This window comes from Embiotoca jacksoni, unplaced genomic scaffold (assembly GCF_022577435.1).
Source record: "Embiotoca jacksoni isolate LCO1_2020_lvr unplaced genomic scaffold, fEmbJac1.0.p SCAF_4, whole genome shotgun sequence".
NCBI lineage: Eukaryota > Metazoa > Chordata > Actinopteri > Embiotocidae > Embiotoca > Embiotoca jacksoni.
In genome coordinates, this window is record NW_027185392.1 from 17,790,581 (window position 1) to 17,804,344 (window position 13,764).

The 13,764-nt window shown below is 43.5% G+C and overlaps 1 protein-coding gene across 2 annotated transcripts; it reads right to left on the reverse strand.

Annotated features, from left to right (window-relative positions):
• Positions 1 to 1,753: 1,753 nt before the first annotated feature.
• Positions 1,754 to 13,454, reverse strand: LOC138208674 (serine-rich adhesin for platelets). Of its 2 annotated transcripts, none has more exons than XM_069166743.1 (11): positions 13,151 to 13,454; positions 12,204 to 12,587; positions 9,906 to 11,804; positions 9,725 to 9,813; positions 9,578 to 9,636; positions 8,385 to 8,548; positions 7,269 to 7,434; positions 6,993 to 7,184; positions 4,154 to 4,375; positions 2,309 to 2,468; positions 1,754 to 2,210 (listed from the first exon to the last, which is right to left on the reverse strand). In XM_069166743.1, exons 1-11 carry the CDS (start codon positions 13,191 to 13,193, stop codon positions 2,136 to 2,138), a joined length of 3,453 nt encoding a protein of 1,150 aa, XP_069022844.1. In that variant the 5' UTR covers positions 13,194 to 13,454; the 3' UTR covers positions 1,754 to 2,135. The 2 variants fall into 2 exon arrangements, with proteins under 2 accessions (XP_069022844.1, XP_069022843.1); XM_069166742.1 differs by having other exon boundaries at positions 1,754 to 2,213.
• Between the last annotated feature and the right edge of the window lie 310 nt (positions 13,455 to 13,764).

The following is a 13,764-nucleotide window of genomic DNA, read 5'->3' on the forward strand; positions in this document are numbered from 1 at the left end:
TGGCTCAGAAAGGGACAGGAAGTTGGTTTTTACTGGGCCTCACTTTAGCAGATGCATGCAGGAAGTGACCACACAGACCTGCAAGTGAACACACACACACACACACACACACACACACACACACACACACACACACACACACACACACACACACACACACGCCCACGTATCATCAGGTTGTGATGAGGAGCAGCTTAAGACAGAGGGAGGATGAATGAGCTGATCAGGGAATTGGCTTTTCAGACGACCGGCATTATCCTGCTCCAGACAGACATTAAACGCACGCACGCACGCATGCACGCGCACACACACACACACACACACACACACACACACACACACACACACACACACACACACACACACACACACCAAGTATAGACCCAGGGCAGGACAACCATCCCTTTAAGAGTTCCTTTGGATGACGTCCATATAAGGAGATATTGGAGCAAGTCACATGGGGGGAAGAATGCACTGCTCTGGTCATGTGACCAGTCTGAGGAAATGAATGAATCTCCCTTTTTAAGGCTGTGTATGTTTAAGTGTGTGTGTCTGTATGCCTGTGAAAGTGTGCCACTATTCACTGTGATTTCTGCTGTCTTCATCTGATTTATGTGTAAAATATTTGTGGCAACATTTATGTTTGTCTTTTGTTATACTTTGTCCTCAACCCTTAACTCCTCCCTGACAGAAATGTCTCCACACTTCCTCTGGACACTCATGTCATTCTTTCAACCATTTCAAAACTCAGCAGCGTGCCTGACTCACGCATGCATTATAACACACACGTATACGCACTCCCTCCCTTCATTACTCACTTACACAGTCAGGGAAACTCACAGGCCTCAGGCTCTCAGCTCTGACTAAGACCGTATATGGAAGAAGCTAGCAGGTAGCTTCTGTTCACTTTTCGCTCATCCCTATCTCTCAGCACGCTCTCTCTCTCTTAAACACCCATTAACTCTCTTCTCTTATTTGCCACATGTCCAGCCTCCACCAATCAATCACTCTCTTATTCTATATTACGTCACAGTTATGGGTGTGATACAAGGTCAGTGTACATATTTGCCTGTTTCACTCTGTACCAGGCTTTCCCAGTCATTTATGGCATCACATTCCATCACAGAGCATCATACACCGCATAGAGGAGGCAAGGTTGGCTCATATGGGTACTCAAGTGAGAAACAGAGAGAATGTAGGTACAATACTATTAGAAGATACTGATTTATAGACCGAAATCCTCCCCTTAAAAATCCTCTGCCCTCTCAGCCTCGCAGTGCATGTTTAAAATGTCTGTTTCCAGAGTCCAAGTAAAACACGGAAAGGCAGCATTCAGTTACTACGCACCACAGATCGGATCTGGAAGAATAGCTGAATAAACCCACTTGTGGTCCCAGGGGCAGACAACTTGTTTTGTTGAGGCCCCTAATTAAAGTGAAGACAACGGACCACTGTGCAGGACAGGATCACAGGATTACAGGCACGGTAATGATGTAGGATGTGGCTCAGTTGTCCCTTTACTGAAATGCATGCAATTAAATTAGATACAAACTTGTGAGACAAAGTCAACCCCTTAGAGGTCCAGGGGCCCAAAGTAGTTGTCGAGGAGGAAATACTAAAGCCTTTGGCAGAGTAAACTTCCAGATGACACTTTAGAAAGATAAGAAGTCAGTGATCTACCATACAGACATGAATTGAGGCTTCAATTGCCTCATGTAGGCTTGACAAGAAAACAAATAACAATTTCCCAAAATATATGTTTTTATTTCTTAATTTCTTTTGTCTTTCTTTCTGTAAAATGTTTTTATGTATTATCTTCAGATTTTTAAATGAACTTTTTTTTTTATTTTACAGGCAAACATAAAAAAAAACATGTCAATTAACTGCCCTGAGGAAGATTTATATTTATTAAAGCATTGTATAAGACTCTGTGCCAAAGATTATTGACATTCAGATGACTTCTTTAGCTTTAACATCAGGAGAAAAACATTTTTCAACAGATATAAACTTATATACACATTTACACATATTCTTTTACATTTTTTATGAACAAAACAACAACATTTGAGCTTTACAATGCCATATTGAACTGCAAATACCAGTGTCTGAGTGGATTTGAGTCTTCTTTTTGTGTTTCAGGCGGTCCAACTCTTGCCCAGGTCTACCAGCTCCATGCCTTCACAGTAGGACCGTGGTCGCGACACCCTGACCTGCTGGGGAACATCACATCATCAAGTAAGGAAACCAGATACACATCTCCCTCTCTACCAAACTGTCATACACACCACATGCAGGGTCAGACACTCACCGTGGGCGTCCTGTGGGATGCTAGCTGCTGCAGAAGTGGGAATGGAGTCCAGTGAATGGGTTCCACAGGCCAGCTACAGACAGAAAGGTCACTGGCCTTACCCGAGTCCAACACCCCATCCCCCATACTCATCTCGCTCCCTCTCCAACCATACTGCGAGCTGTAGGGAATACAGAAAGCACAGGGATGATTTACACAGACACTGGCTATGTAAATACTTACAGACTGAGATTTACATTTCTGTCAAGAAAAACTTTGGAAGTACTGAATAGGGAAATGTTAGGGAATGGTCAGGTTTATAAAAGGAAAATAAATGTTGTTTGTTTAGTTTGTTTAGGTAGGTAGGTTGGTAGGTAGTTACTTTATTAATCACCAAGGGGAATTTTTTTTTCGCTACAGCAGCATTTATAGATACAGGAAAGCAATAAAATAACAGTAAAAAATATTAAATATAAAAATGCACAGTATATACACTTTATACAGTACAGTATATATATATATATATTTTTTTTATATATATATTTAAACAACCAAGAAACACAGTCAATAGTGTTATTGTTGTGTGTTGGATTTTGCCAGAGGTGAGTTATTGTACAGTCTTATTGCGGTCGGCAGGAATGATCTCCTGTATCTGTCCTTGTGACAGCGGAGCTGGAGGAGTCTTTTAGAGAAAGTGCTCTGTTGTCCCTGCAGCAGGTGGTGGAGAGGGTGGACAGGATTATCCAATATGGATAATAGTTTGTTCAGCGTCCTCCTCTCCACCACCTTTTCCAGGCTGTCCAGTTTGTAGCCGATGATGGAGCCGGCCTTCTTAACCAGTTTGTTAAGTCTGTTGGTGTCACCGGCTCCAATGCTGCTCCCCCTGCAGACCCCAGCGAAGTACAAAGCACTGGCCACAACAGACTGGTAGAACATCTCTAACATCTCGCTGCACACATTGAAGGATCGAAGTTTCCTCAAGAAAAAGAGTCGACTCATCCCCTTGGTCTTCCAGTTCAGTCTGTTGTCGATGGACACACCAGGTACTTGTACTCCTCCACCATGTCCACCTCCTCTCCCAGAACTCTCAGCGGTTGTGGAGCCGTCGTCTTCCTCCTGAAGTCGACCACCATCTCTCTGGTCTTGACCACGTTCAGGAGCAGGTGATTTCTACCAGCCCACTCCACAAAGTCCTCCACTACTGCCCTGTACTCATCCTCCTGTCCATCCCTTATACACCCGACCACTGCAGAGTCATCAGAGAACTTCTGCAGATGGTTTAATGTTTGATTAAATGCTATAAATAATATTTTTATATCAACAACTTTTAAAAGGGCTGTGTATTATGGGAAAGAGACCAACCTGCACAAAATGATCATCCCGCTTAGCTGTAGGGCTCTTTTTAACATCTTTCTGTTCATTGTTTTATTCATACAGCCCAAGACTTAAATTTTTGGAGTTTTGGTTTAGTGTTAGCCCCTCACTTCAAGATGCAGGGAACTGTTGTTAAAAACAAGCTCTGATCAACCCGCTGCACACTAACGGCAACAAACTACTGACATTGTAAAGCTGTCATGTCTTTAAAGCATGAATTGAATTAGGTAGACATAACACATAACTGTGTGTGCGGAAAGTTGAATTCTGTCGATGGTTGTAACTGTGTTGGTTTTTAGGCTGCTAAAACGTCTTTAGTGAGAAGAAAGAAGTTTTAAATATGAAGTCGGACCATCACACACATGATCATCTGATACTGTCAAACACAATGACAGTTCATGTGGGATACTCAGTGTGTGTGTGTGTGTGCGTGTGTGTGTGTGTGTGTGTGTGTGTGTGTGTGTGTGTGTGTGTGTGTGTGTGTGTGTGTACCTGTGGGGGTAGATTGTGTTGATGTGTGTTCCATGGCTCGGGCAGGTGGAACCCAGTGACAGGGTGTCGTCGTGGTAACAGCAGGGCCGGTCGAGCGCCCGGAGATGCAGTAACTCATCGGAGCGTGTGAAGGCAGGATTGTCCAGTGAGTCTGCCGATCCCGCCCACGAACGCAACCAGAACCGACCTGACAGCTCGTCAAAATGGTTGAACCTGCGATAGCTGCACACACAACAAATCACAATGAGTTAAACAGTCTCAGGGTTCAATGTTATTGGGTTTCCTTCAATGTGATCAGGTTTGAGACATCAAACAGATTTATTAATCACATGTTTTTTTTCCCTACAGTTTCATAGCAGTTTTAAAAGTTTTGCAAGAGCAAATGAGTCAATAGGAGGGAGCTGTAACCCTTCTCAATGAGTGGTCTTTACCTAACGACATGTTGTAAAATCACCTCTGTGTCCATATTCACATGCAGGATACAGTCATCATTGGACACGTATCATAAGGGAACGATCTGGAGTACAGGGAGGTCATCACTGACTGGTGTGATCTCCATCACCTCCGGATTAACGCCAGTAAGACGAAGGAGATGGTGAATGATTTCCGCAGGAAGGCAAAACCAACTACAACGGTGAACATCCAGGGATTGGACATTGACATTGTAGACACTAATAAATTCCTGGGTGTTCACCTCAACAATAAACTGGACGGGTCAGACAACAGGGATGTCCTCTTCAAGAAGGGCCAGAGTCGACTCCATCTCCTGAAAAGACTGAGGTCCTTCGGAGTCTGCAGGACTCTGCTGAGGACATTCCACGACACTGTGGTGGCGTCGGCCATCTTTTATGCAGCGGTCTGCTGGGGCTGTGCAGGTACAGAGAGGGACAGGAGGAGACTGAACAAGCTGGTCAAAAGGGCCAGCTCTGTCCTGGACAGTCCCCTGGACTCCATAGAGGAGGTGGATGAGAGGAGGATGTTAGCCAAGCTGACATCAATCATGGACAACACCTCTCACCCTCTCGATGAGACTGTGGGAGCTTTAAGCAGCTCCTTCAGTTCAGACTGCTGCACCGTCAGCGCAGGAAGGAGCGCTACCGCAGGTTGTTTGTTCCGACGGCTGTCAGACTGTTCAACACCACCATAAAATAACGTTGCACTATTTCATTTCATAGCACCTGACACTTTTTCCATTCATCCTAAACTGTATTTATTTATTTTTATTTTATTTTATTTGTTTTTGTGTATATAATCTGTGTGTGCATTTATTCATTGCTCTTATTTTTTTCTAAAATAATCATTTTGATCTATCTTATTTTATGTATACGTATTTGTAAATGTTTTCACATTGTGTGCACCTTTTTTGTGTTTCTATGCTGCTGTGATGACTAAATTTCCCCACTGTGGGATTAATAAAGTCTAAATCATCTCATATTTTTGTACCACTATGAGCCTGACTAAATGGGACTACAATTTCGTACTGTGTGAGAGTTTCCTCTTAAAGAGGCTTCACAAAGCATGTTGTAGTGAGGAACAAAGAAGTCCTAAGATAAGAGAAAGGGCGGAGTTGACCCCTTTGCTATGGATGACATCATGTTTCATGAATAAACTTACTATGCCTCACAGTGACAGGCAGTGGATTACTTCACATTAATGCATAGAAATACAAAGAAATATATAGCGAGATAGATTTTTCTATATTCAAGTGAATTACTCTCAGAAAGAAAACGTATTAGTCCTAAATATAAGATTGAAATGTCCAAATCTCTCTGGAAGCAACACTCACTTGCTACTTTTAAGAAGACACTCTGGATTTAAGGCTTAGCCTCAGGTTTATCACTTCCTGTTTGAACTTTGTCTGTTTGTGTGCATACTTAGTATTACAAGTTAATCTAGGCAATGGGACAAATACACTGCGTCTCAGTTAGGGTGGATAAACTCTTCCCTAATTGAAGTACCACTTATGATCTAAGTGCTTTCAACACAAAAACCTCAGTTAGTACGGCTTTAAGAAGCTGAAACCAAACGACTGTGCTTCTACATATAAGCAGGGGACAGTTTAATCCACAACGTGTAGATTTCTCCAGAATTCACACCTACGTACATCATAACAATATGAAAGGGGAAAGAGATGAGTAATGATAATAACAAACCACCAGTCTGATCATGTAAACTACACACAGTTTACAAGCCAGAGTATTGATATCTAATGTATGTACTTACTAATGACCTGAGGAGTATCTTAAAAATGGTAAAAGAAAAATAATTATGGTGGGTAGGAGAAATTTGTATTCATCTTAATGGAAGTGAGTGGCATCTTAAGTCCTGTCTAACAGCAGATTTGATCACTTGCTGGCAAAACATTCAGACAGGTTTGACGTCATGTCAGTGAACACGCTAGGGTACATACGACGGAAATTGGACATGTTGAGCTGTCTCAACACTTCCCACCAGTCTGGGTCCTACATTCATCCTCAGCGTGTGGGTTGGCAGCTAAATTGTGACACCTAGTGGAGCTTACTGTTTACTGTGACTGTATGTGTACATGCTTCCATCTCAGTGTCTGGATTTTCCTGCGTGGATCAACATACATGATCTTCTCTCAGGTGCCAAAGCCATTTATGTCAGATTAGTAATTTCTATGCCATGTATGTGTGTGCTTCTCAACATGCAGGTTTTTAATGTGATATTTTTGAGGCCAGACAATTAAACAATCCTCTAAACATCTAAATATATTTCAATGGTAGTATGTACAATTTGTGCCTAAATCTTTGCTTTTTAATTCGTACGTTGTGAGCTGTGTTTGTATACGTGTCCATCACCGAGTGGATGCGTGTACCTGCTGCGGGTCTGGTCGACTTTGGCCTGGATCAGAATGGATCGATAGCGTCGCACAGCCACGAAGGCCGAAACGCCGATGACTGTCACCATGATGAGTAAAATGGCAAGACATGCACCCACGAGGCGCGCTCGAGTCATCCTCACGTCACACCTCTGACCCATGTACCAGAAGTCATCACCTACAAGGCAGCTAATACAAACACACACAAAGAGGTCACTTACACGCACACAATATTCTGGGTTAGATGGAAAGGTACACTTTTTGTGCTCTTACCGACAAACTGGAAGTTGTCCTGGATGGTGAGTGCAGATGCCGTGGTGGTGGCAGTGGTCGAAGCGACACAAGGAGGAACAGCTGTAGTTTGCGGTGCCGGGCTGCGAGACGCATCTGTAGCCTGCGGGGCACTGCAGTAACCAGTCACACACATCGCCCTGCAGACCTGGAGGGAACATGTGTCAAAGAAAAATGCTGGGGCTATTCTTTATTTTCTATTATTAAATATCTCATGAAAAAACAGTTTTTAACTTGACTTCCCGGTCTGTGGCACTCACTCCCTGTTCAAACCAACCAAAATTGTATTTTGAAAAAGCTGCATGGAGCTGCAATGATGAGTAGATTAATTGATTAGCTGAATGACATAAAATTTATAATCAGCAACTTAGATATGTGATCAATCATTTTGATTCATTTTATAAATAAAAAAAAAAGAGCTAAAACTCTGATTCCAGCTTCTTAAACGTAAATATTTTCTAATAAATAATAAACTGTATATCTTTTGGTTGTTTACTGTTGGTTTAGGACAAAACAAGACATTTTAGGCTGAATGTTGGGCTTTGGTAAACAGTGATCAACATTTTTCTCCATTTTCCGACCAAAAAGACTTCAGACCAAACAACCAATCAGTTAATCAAGAAAAAAATGATATATGTTATATGTTGTTTTAGCAGCATTTGGACAGTAATGGAATTCAATGGATTCAAAGAACAACGTGTATGAGGCTTTAGATAATAAGACAATAGTTGTTCGGATCAGTTTATTGTTTGTTATGGTCTTTTTAAGGTGTTTATTGACTACAAAAATATCAAATGTTACCAGCATTACTTAACTGTGTCCGTCTAACTGAGTTATGATGTTTATATGAGTCTGCTGTAAATGGGTCAATTAAGTGAGCAGGTTAAGGAAGGAATTCCCTCTAGGTAAGTGAAGCCGATGTGGCTGACAGATAACCAGCCATTGTTTTGTGTATTTCATTTAGACTCTAAATTTTAGAGATCTGACTGTACAGGGATGACAGGAAATGAGTGGTGAGATGTGGGGATGTTGAGGACAATGTGCAGCAAAGGAAGACAGACTCGACTTAAACCCCTGAGCCACCAGGGCCAGGCTCACCTCCAAGTGTGACGTTGGTGATTTTGGATGATCTGAATGTCCTTCCCTCCAGAACAGCCTGAGATAGCGCTGTTTGTTCCAGCAGTGATGTGGGTCCTGCCATGTTGAGCCACTGGAGAGCCCCGCTGGTTTTAAACTCCACAAGACTCTGCACTGCATGTCCACTGGAACAACAGAAGAACAGCACGTTAACATCTGTTTCCAACTTTCTGCAACCTAAACCAACATATTACCATTATACTCATGTATTCAATGTTCTGGAAAATAAATGATAAATGGTTGGCACTTTTTGCCATAGCGGTCTCCAATGTCCTTTTTTTTTTTTTAGCCTCATTCACCCAATTACACAATTTTTACACATTAATTGTGGCAAATGTACTCGCCTACCATCGGGAGCAACTTCTTATTGTTGTGAATATATTTCAACTCTTTTTTCTGAAAAGATGGTAGATGAGGAGGCCACACTGTAGCGTAGCATATCTCCCTGCTAAATTTATAGGTTAGGTTAGGTAGTTACTTTATTAATCCCCAAGGGGACATTTTTTTCGTTACAGCAGCATACAGAAGCAATAAGATAATAATAGAATAATAGAAAAGCAATAAAATAGCAGTAAAATAGCAGTAAAAAATATAAAATATAAAATGCACAGTATATACAGTACAGTATATATCTATATATATTATATACCTCGGGGATTAATAAAGTAACTACCTAACCTTATACAATGTGAAACAAAAATATTTTTTTAATAACATTTTAAATGTTCAGTATCACCAGAATGCCAACAAAACAATGCTAACATGCTGATGTTCAGCATGTATAATGTTATGTTATCAGGATGATGGTAATGTCATTAGTTTTGCTGATATTTGATTAAGATCTGAAGATTACAATTCATCCTGAGGGGCACACAAATGTCTTCACCAAATTTTGTATGGATCCCTTCACTAGATGTTGAAATATTACACCATGAGAGTAAGGATATGTGTCACTTCCTGTTACTCAGAGTAGTAAATACAGATGACTTCATAGATGGCTAGAATATGTTTTTGATCCAGGTCTTAAAGGACAGTCTTTGAGGATTTTGGAAATGTCACCAGGGAATTATTTTCTGAAAACTCGGTTGTGTGTCTACAATTTAACGGTAAGACTGATTGCAACTTAGAAACCCACTGTGTCTGCATGACCTCACCTGCTCCAGACTCCCAGCAGCCTGCTGAACCCCGGGGCTCTCTGTAGGTACGGCTCCAGCTGAAAGAAACAGCAGAGGAGAAGTTCACAAAAGTCTGTTTATTTGTGCTTCATTTATTAGTGTGTGTGTTTGTGTACAATCTCTCACCCAGGCAGCAGCGTCTTCCTCCAAACCAGCAGTAAAACCCGATCTGGACTCTTCTACAACCATCTGCAGCAGCAGCTCAATTGACTCCACTGGACCAAACAAGCAAATAATTCAATTACAATTGCCCTGGACACATAACCTCATTACCTACTAACAAAAACACACACATATACACATGTACCTCTGATGACTGCAGGCTGGTCGGGAACAACGTAGAACTTGGGAGCATTTGTGGAGCTCCAGGTGGTTGTTGAGGTCAACGCTGAAGGTGTGTGCGCCAAATGGCTCTCCTGGCTGGGATGTAGGGTTGTCCGGGGTGGAGGTCGCTGCGGTGATCCAGCTGTGGTGGTTGTGTTGCTAGGAGACCACTGCCAGACCTCATCCTCCACTTTTGCCTTTCCATCCCCACCTCTATAATCGGATGTCGTCGTTGTGTGTGAGAGCAGAGAGGTCTGTGTCGTAGTAATGAGGTTGTGGGACTGTTTATGTGGAGGAGAGGTTACTGTAGATGTCGGCAGAGGCAGGTGAGCACGTGTTTGAGGCGTATGTGAGGGTGCGAGTGTTGGTTTATGGTCGATGAAGGCTGTGAGCGTGGTGGACTCGCTGATAGAGGTGGTTGAAGTGGTGCGTGACCTATCAGGAAGCACAGTGTCTGTTTGGAGCATGTATGAAGGTGTAGATGAGTCTATGGCTGTGCTGGACGACAACAGGGATGCAGGAGTTGGTGAATCTGTGTTGTCATGTAAGAGTGTGTAAGTGGGATGTAGTGTATATGTTTCTCTAGAAGTCCCTGAGTTTTGGACTCCTGCTCTGAGTGTTGAAAACGAATCAGTGAAGCCTGAAGTCCCTGCATCGTCCTTGGTAATGTCAGGTGAGGAGGAGATAGTACTTGTAGTCATGTATGCGGGTCTTTTTGTACTTTCTGTTGCTGTTTGGTTCTCTTCGTCGCTTGTCTGTGTGAATGGGGACGAAGTGGACGGAGAATGCGTGAGGCTCTCTGTGCTTTGAAGAGAGTTTCTTTGACTCTGTGAGGAAGACGTGTGAAATATCTCTGTGTTTTCAGCAGTCTGAGCAGTGCCATCTGACGCAGCGGATACAAATGAGTCACTCTGACTTATGTTTGGATGAGCCGAAGCAGCCTCCACGGTACCGATGGCAGTGTGAAGCCCTGTGATGTGGGCGGTGGATGATCGAGCCCTGCTGGGAGCTTGTGAGGGCGTTGATGAGGGGGGTTCAGTGTCCGTGTGCGCACTGCTTGAACCATGTGATGGAGGCTCGGTGGATGTGTTTAAAGGATCAGAGGTGGTGGTGGAGGTCAGATCAGAGTTAAGTCTGTCTGTATTTTGCTGGCTCCTCCAGGAATGAGGTTGTTTATCTTCAGGTGTCCCACTAACAGCTCCCCCACGAGGAACCCCGGTGGTACCACTCTCCATGGTCGTCCAGGAAGGTAGCTCAGGGGGAGAAGAGGTGGGAAGCAGAACGCTGGAGTTGGACACACTCTGGTCTGTTCCCATAGTTATAGGTTTCTCTGTGTCTTTAGATGTCTGAGTGAATGTATACTCGTGGATATCTGTGCCAAGCCAGGCGTTGGAGCTACTGGCTGTTGCATCTGTAAGTGCCATCTGTGTTTGAGTGATCTCTTTGCTTGGATTTGCGGTGTTTGATTCGGTGTCTGTGCTGAGTGCATGCTGAAAATATGGGTGTGTTCTCTCCCTGGCAGTCATGGGACCATCGGTGAGGTGAGCAGCTCCAGATGTATCCGCTCCATTGTTTGGTTTTTCCTCAGGAAGAGGGAGAGTTTCCCTATCAGTTCTGCCAGCATCAGGGAGTCCCTGCTGGGGTGAGGTGGGGAGCAGCAGTCCCTGGTCCAGAGAGGAGGCGCTAGACACAGACTGTGGCGCAGAACTCCACTCCAGACCTTCGTAGAGGTGACCTCTGACCCCTTCTGTACCTCCCACCACCTCTTTACCAACTGGAGCAGGTCTTGTAAAGCTGGTTCCTGTCTGAGAACGATGAATGAGGTCTTGGTCTGGCCTGTGGGTCGAACGGTCCTCAGAGGAATGCCTCTCATCTTCCTGGACTGGAACGACCAGGAACAAACACAAAAACAGAGAGGGGCAGGGTGAGGAGAGCCAGAGTGGAAACCACAACAACATAACATCTCCCTGCCTCACGCACCACAGCGAGTGTGATAAGAACTTTCCAGCTGACAGATTTACAGCTCACAGCACATTTTTAACAACACAGCATGTTTAGTTACACACCACGCAGTCTGATTAACCTCCAGCACCTCTACTGGAAACAAAAAATACTTCTCACACTTTCACAGAGACAACATGAGCAAAGAGCAGCTCCAAAACAAGTCTGTTCCAAATGTCATTACAACTATTAGATCAAACTCTCGTGATCAGGGTAAGCGCAGGCAAGTGGGCCACTGACTTAATAAATTAACCAGGGTAATGGAGGGATGGTTTCTCACCAGAATAAGCCAGTTGAACTGCATTTGAGGAGCGTCCTGCTCCTGTCCAAGTGAGGGTGGATTTGTTTCTGTCACAGCCGGAGAGCAGAGCCGTCCGCCCGCTCTCCAAAACTTCATCTTCCTCATTCCAGACGCAGCGCACTGATACCCGCGAACCGCTTTCCAACCATACTAACTTTAAAAGTACCGTCCGCCCGGGAGGAATATCTATCATCCAAGTGCAAACTGGGAACTGTAAGGTTTTAGCAGACGACTGGTTCAAGGAGTTGAGTCTGCTGGTGTCAGTAAAAAATCCAGGTGAAGTGAGATTGATGTGACCAGCAGGCTCTTGGTCCAGGCTGACATTTCCACCACAGTTGGAGTGTAACAGGGCCAATGTTTTATCTGAGGAGAGAAAAACAACGCTGCTAAAATGCTCTGGCATTAATCTTCTGACCTCTGTGTAATGTTGCAATAAAGATCAGACTGTGAATTTAGACATTTGTGGACACAAGTTGAGGGCAGTTAACCAAAATTATGTTTTTAATTCTCATGTAACCTGATTTGAAGGATTTTTGAGGCATAAAATTACAAATGTTCCCTCCAAAACAAGACAAATTTAAAGAAATAGGAGACAACATTATTTACGAAAATGTTGTGCAATAAATCGCAGGTCCTTCCTATCTTATTTTTTAGCCCCTTTAATCCTTTGATGACTAGTTATACTTCAAAAGTCTATACTACTCTACAGACAACAATGTATTTCATTGACAGTAAAGCAGCACTATTGTGACTTAATCTAAAGAGAGAGAAACAAAAAATCACTGTTTCAGGCTAAATTGTGTCCAATACAAAGTTTCATGTTTTAAAAATGTGTAGGCAATGCCAAACAATACGATTTGACCTACTGCAGTTTCAAATCAACAGTGTATAATACAGAGTCTGCTGTCTGGTTTATATGTTCTTACCTGTTGTGATGATAAAAAGCAACAGACAGGCGTGGAGCTGCATTTCCAAAGCTGAGACATTTCAGTGTCGGAGACCCTATTAATCTCAAATCCATACAGATTTATCAGATTTTCAGTCTCCGCACGCTGTGACGAGGACGAGCTACTACTACTCAGAGCGAGAATGAACTCTGCTTTTCCTGCGGACAGTCGCAACAAAACGTCAGAGGCGTCAGAAACTTTCCTGCTCCATCATTTCCTTGTAACGGAAACCGCTGCGCTGTCAGCACCAGCAGCGCCGCGCGGTCACCTAAATCAGACCCACGTGTGGGAGACAGTGTGTGTCTTGTAATGCAGGGTGGACAGACACTTGTGGATGGTTTCAGAGCTGTGACACCGCCTCCGGGCTGTTCCGCATGCGGCATTTCCAAAGATGAGAGGAAGGAATCCAGTGGTCGCGGCGGGAGCTTGTTTTTTACGCAGTGTATAAACTCCTCACAGGAAACCTTTACCACAGGAGGCACGGAGACATGAGAGGGGGCAGTTCATTAAGGCTTTTACACGGACACCCCACTGGGCAGGAAGGCCACATTTACGCGCTACTTCCACATCACCCAGCCTTTGTCTATTGCCAA

Coding starts and splice junctions, on each gene's coding strand:
- LOC138208674 (XM_069166742.1), bottom strand. CDS start 13,193: ATGCAGCTCCACGCCTGTCTGTTGCTTTTTATCATCACAACAG. Junction 11,805..12,203: donor AGTTCAACTGGCTTATTCTG/GTGAGAAACCAT, acceptor TGGTCGTTCCAG/TCCAGGAAGATGAGAGGCAT. Junction 2,469..4,153: donor AACACAATCTACCCCCACAG/GTACACACACAC, acceptor TATTCCCTACAG/CTCGCAGTATGGTTGGAGAG.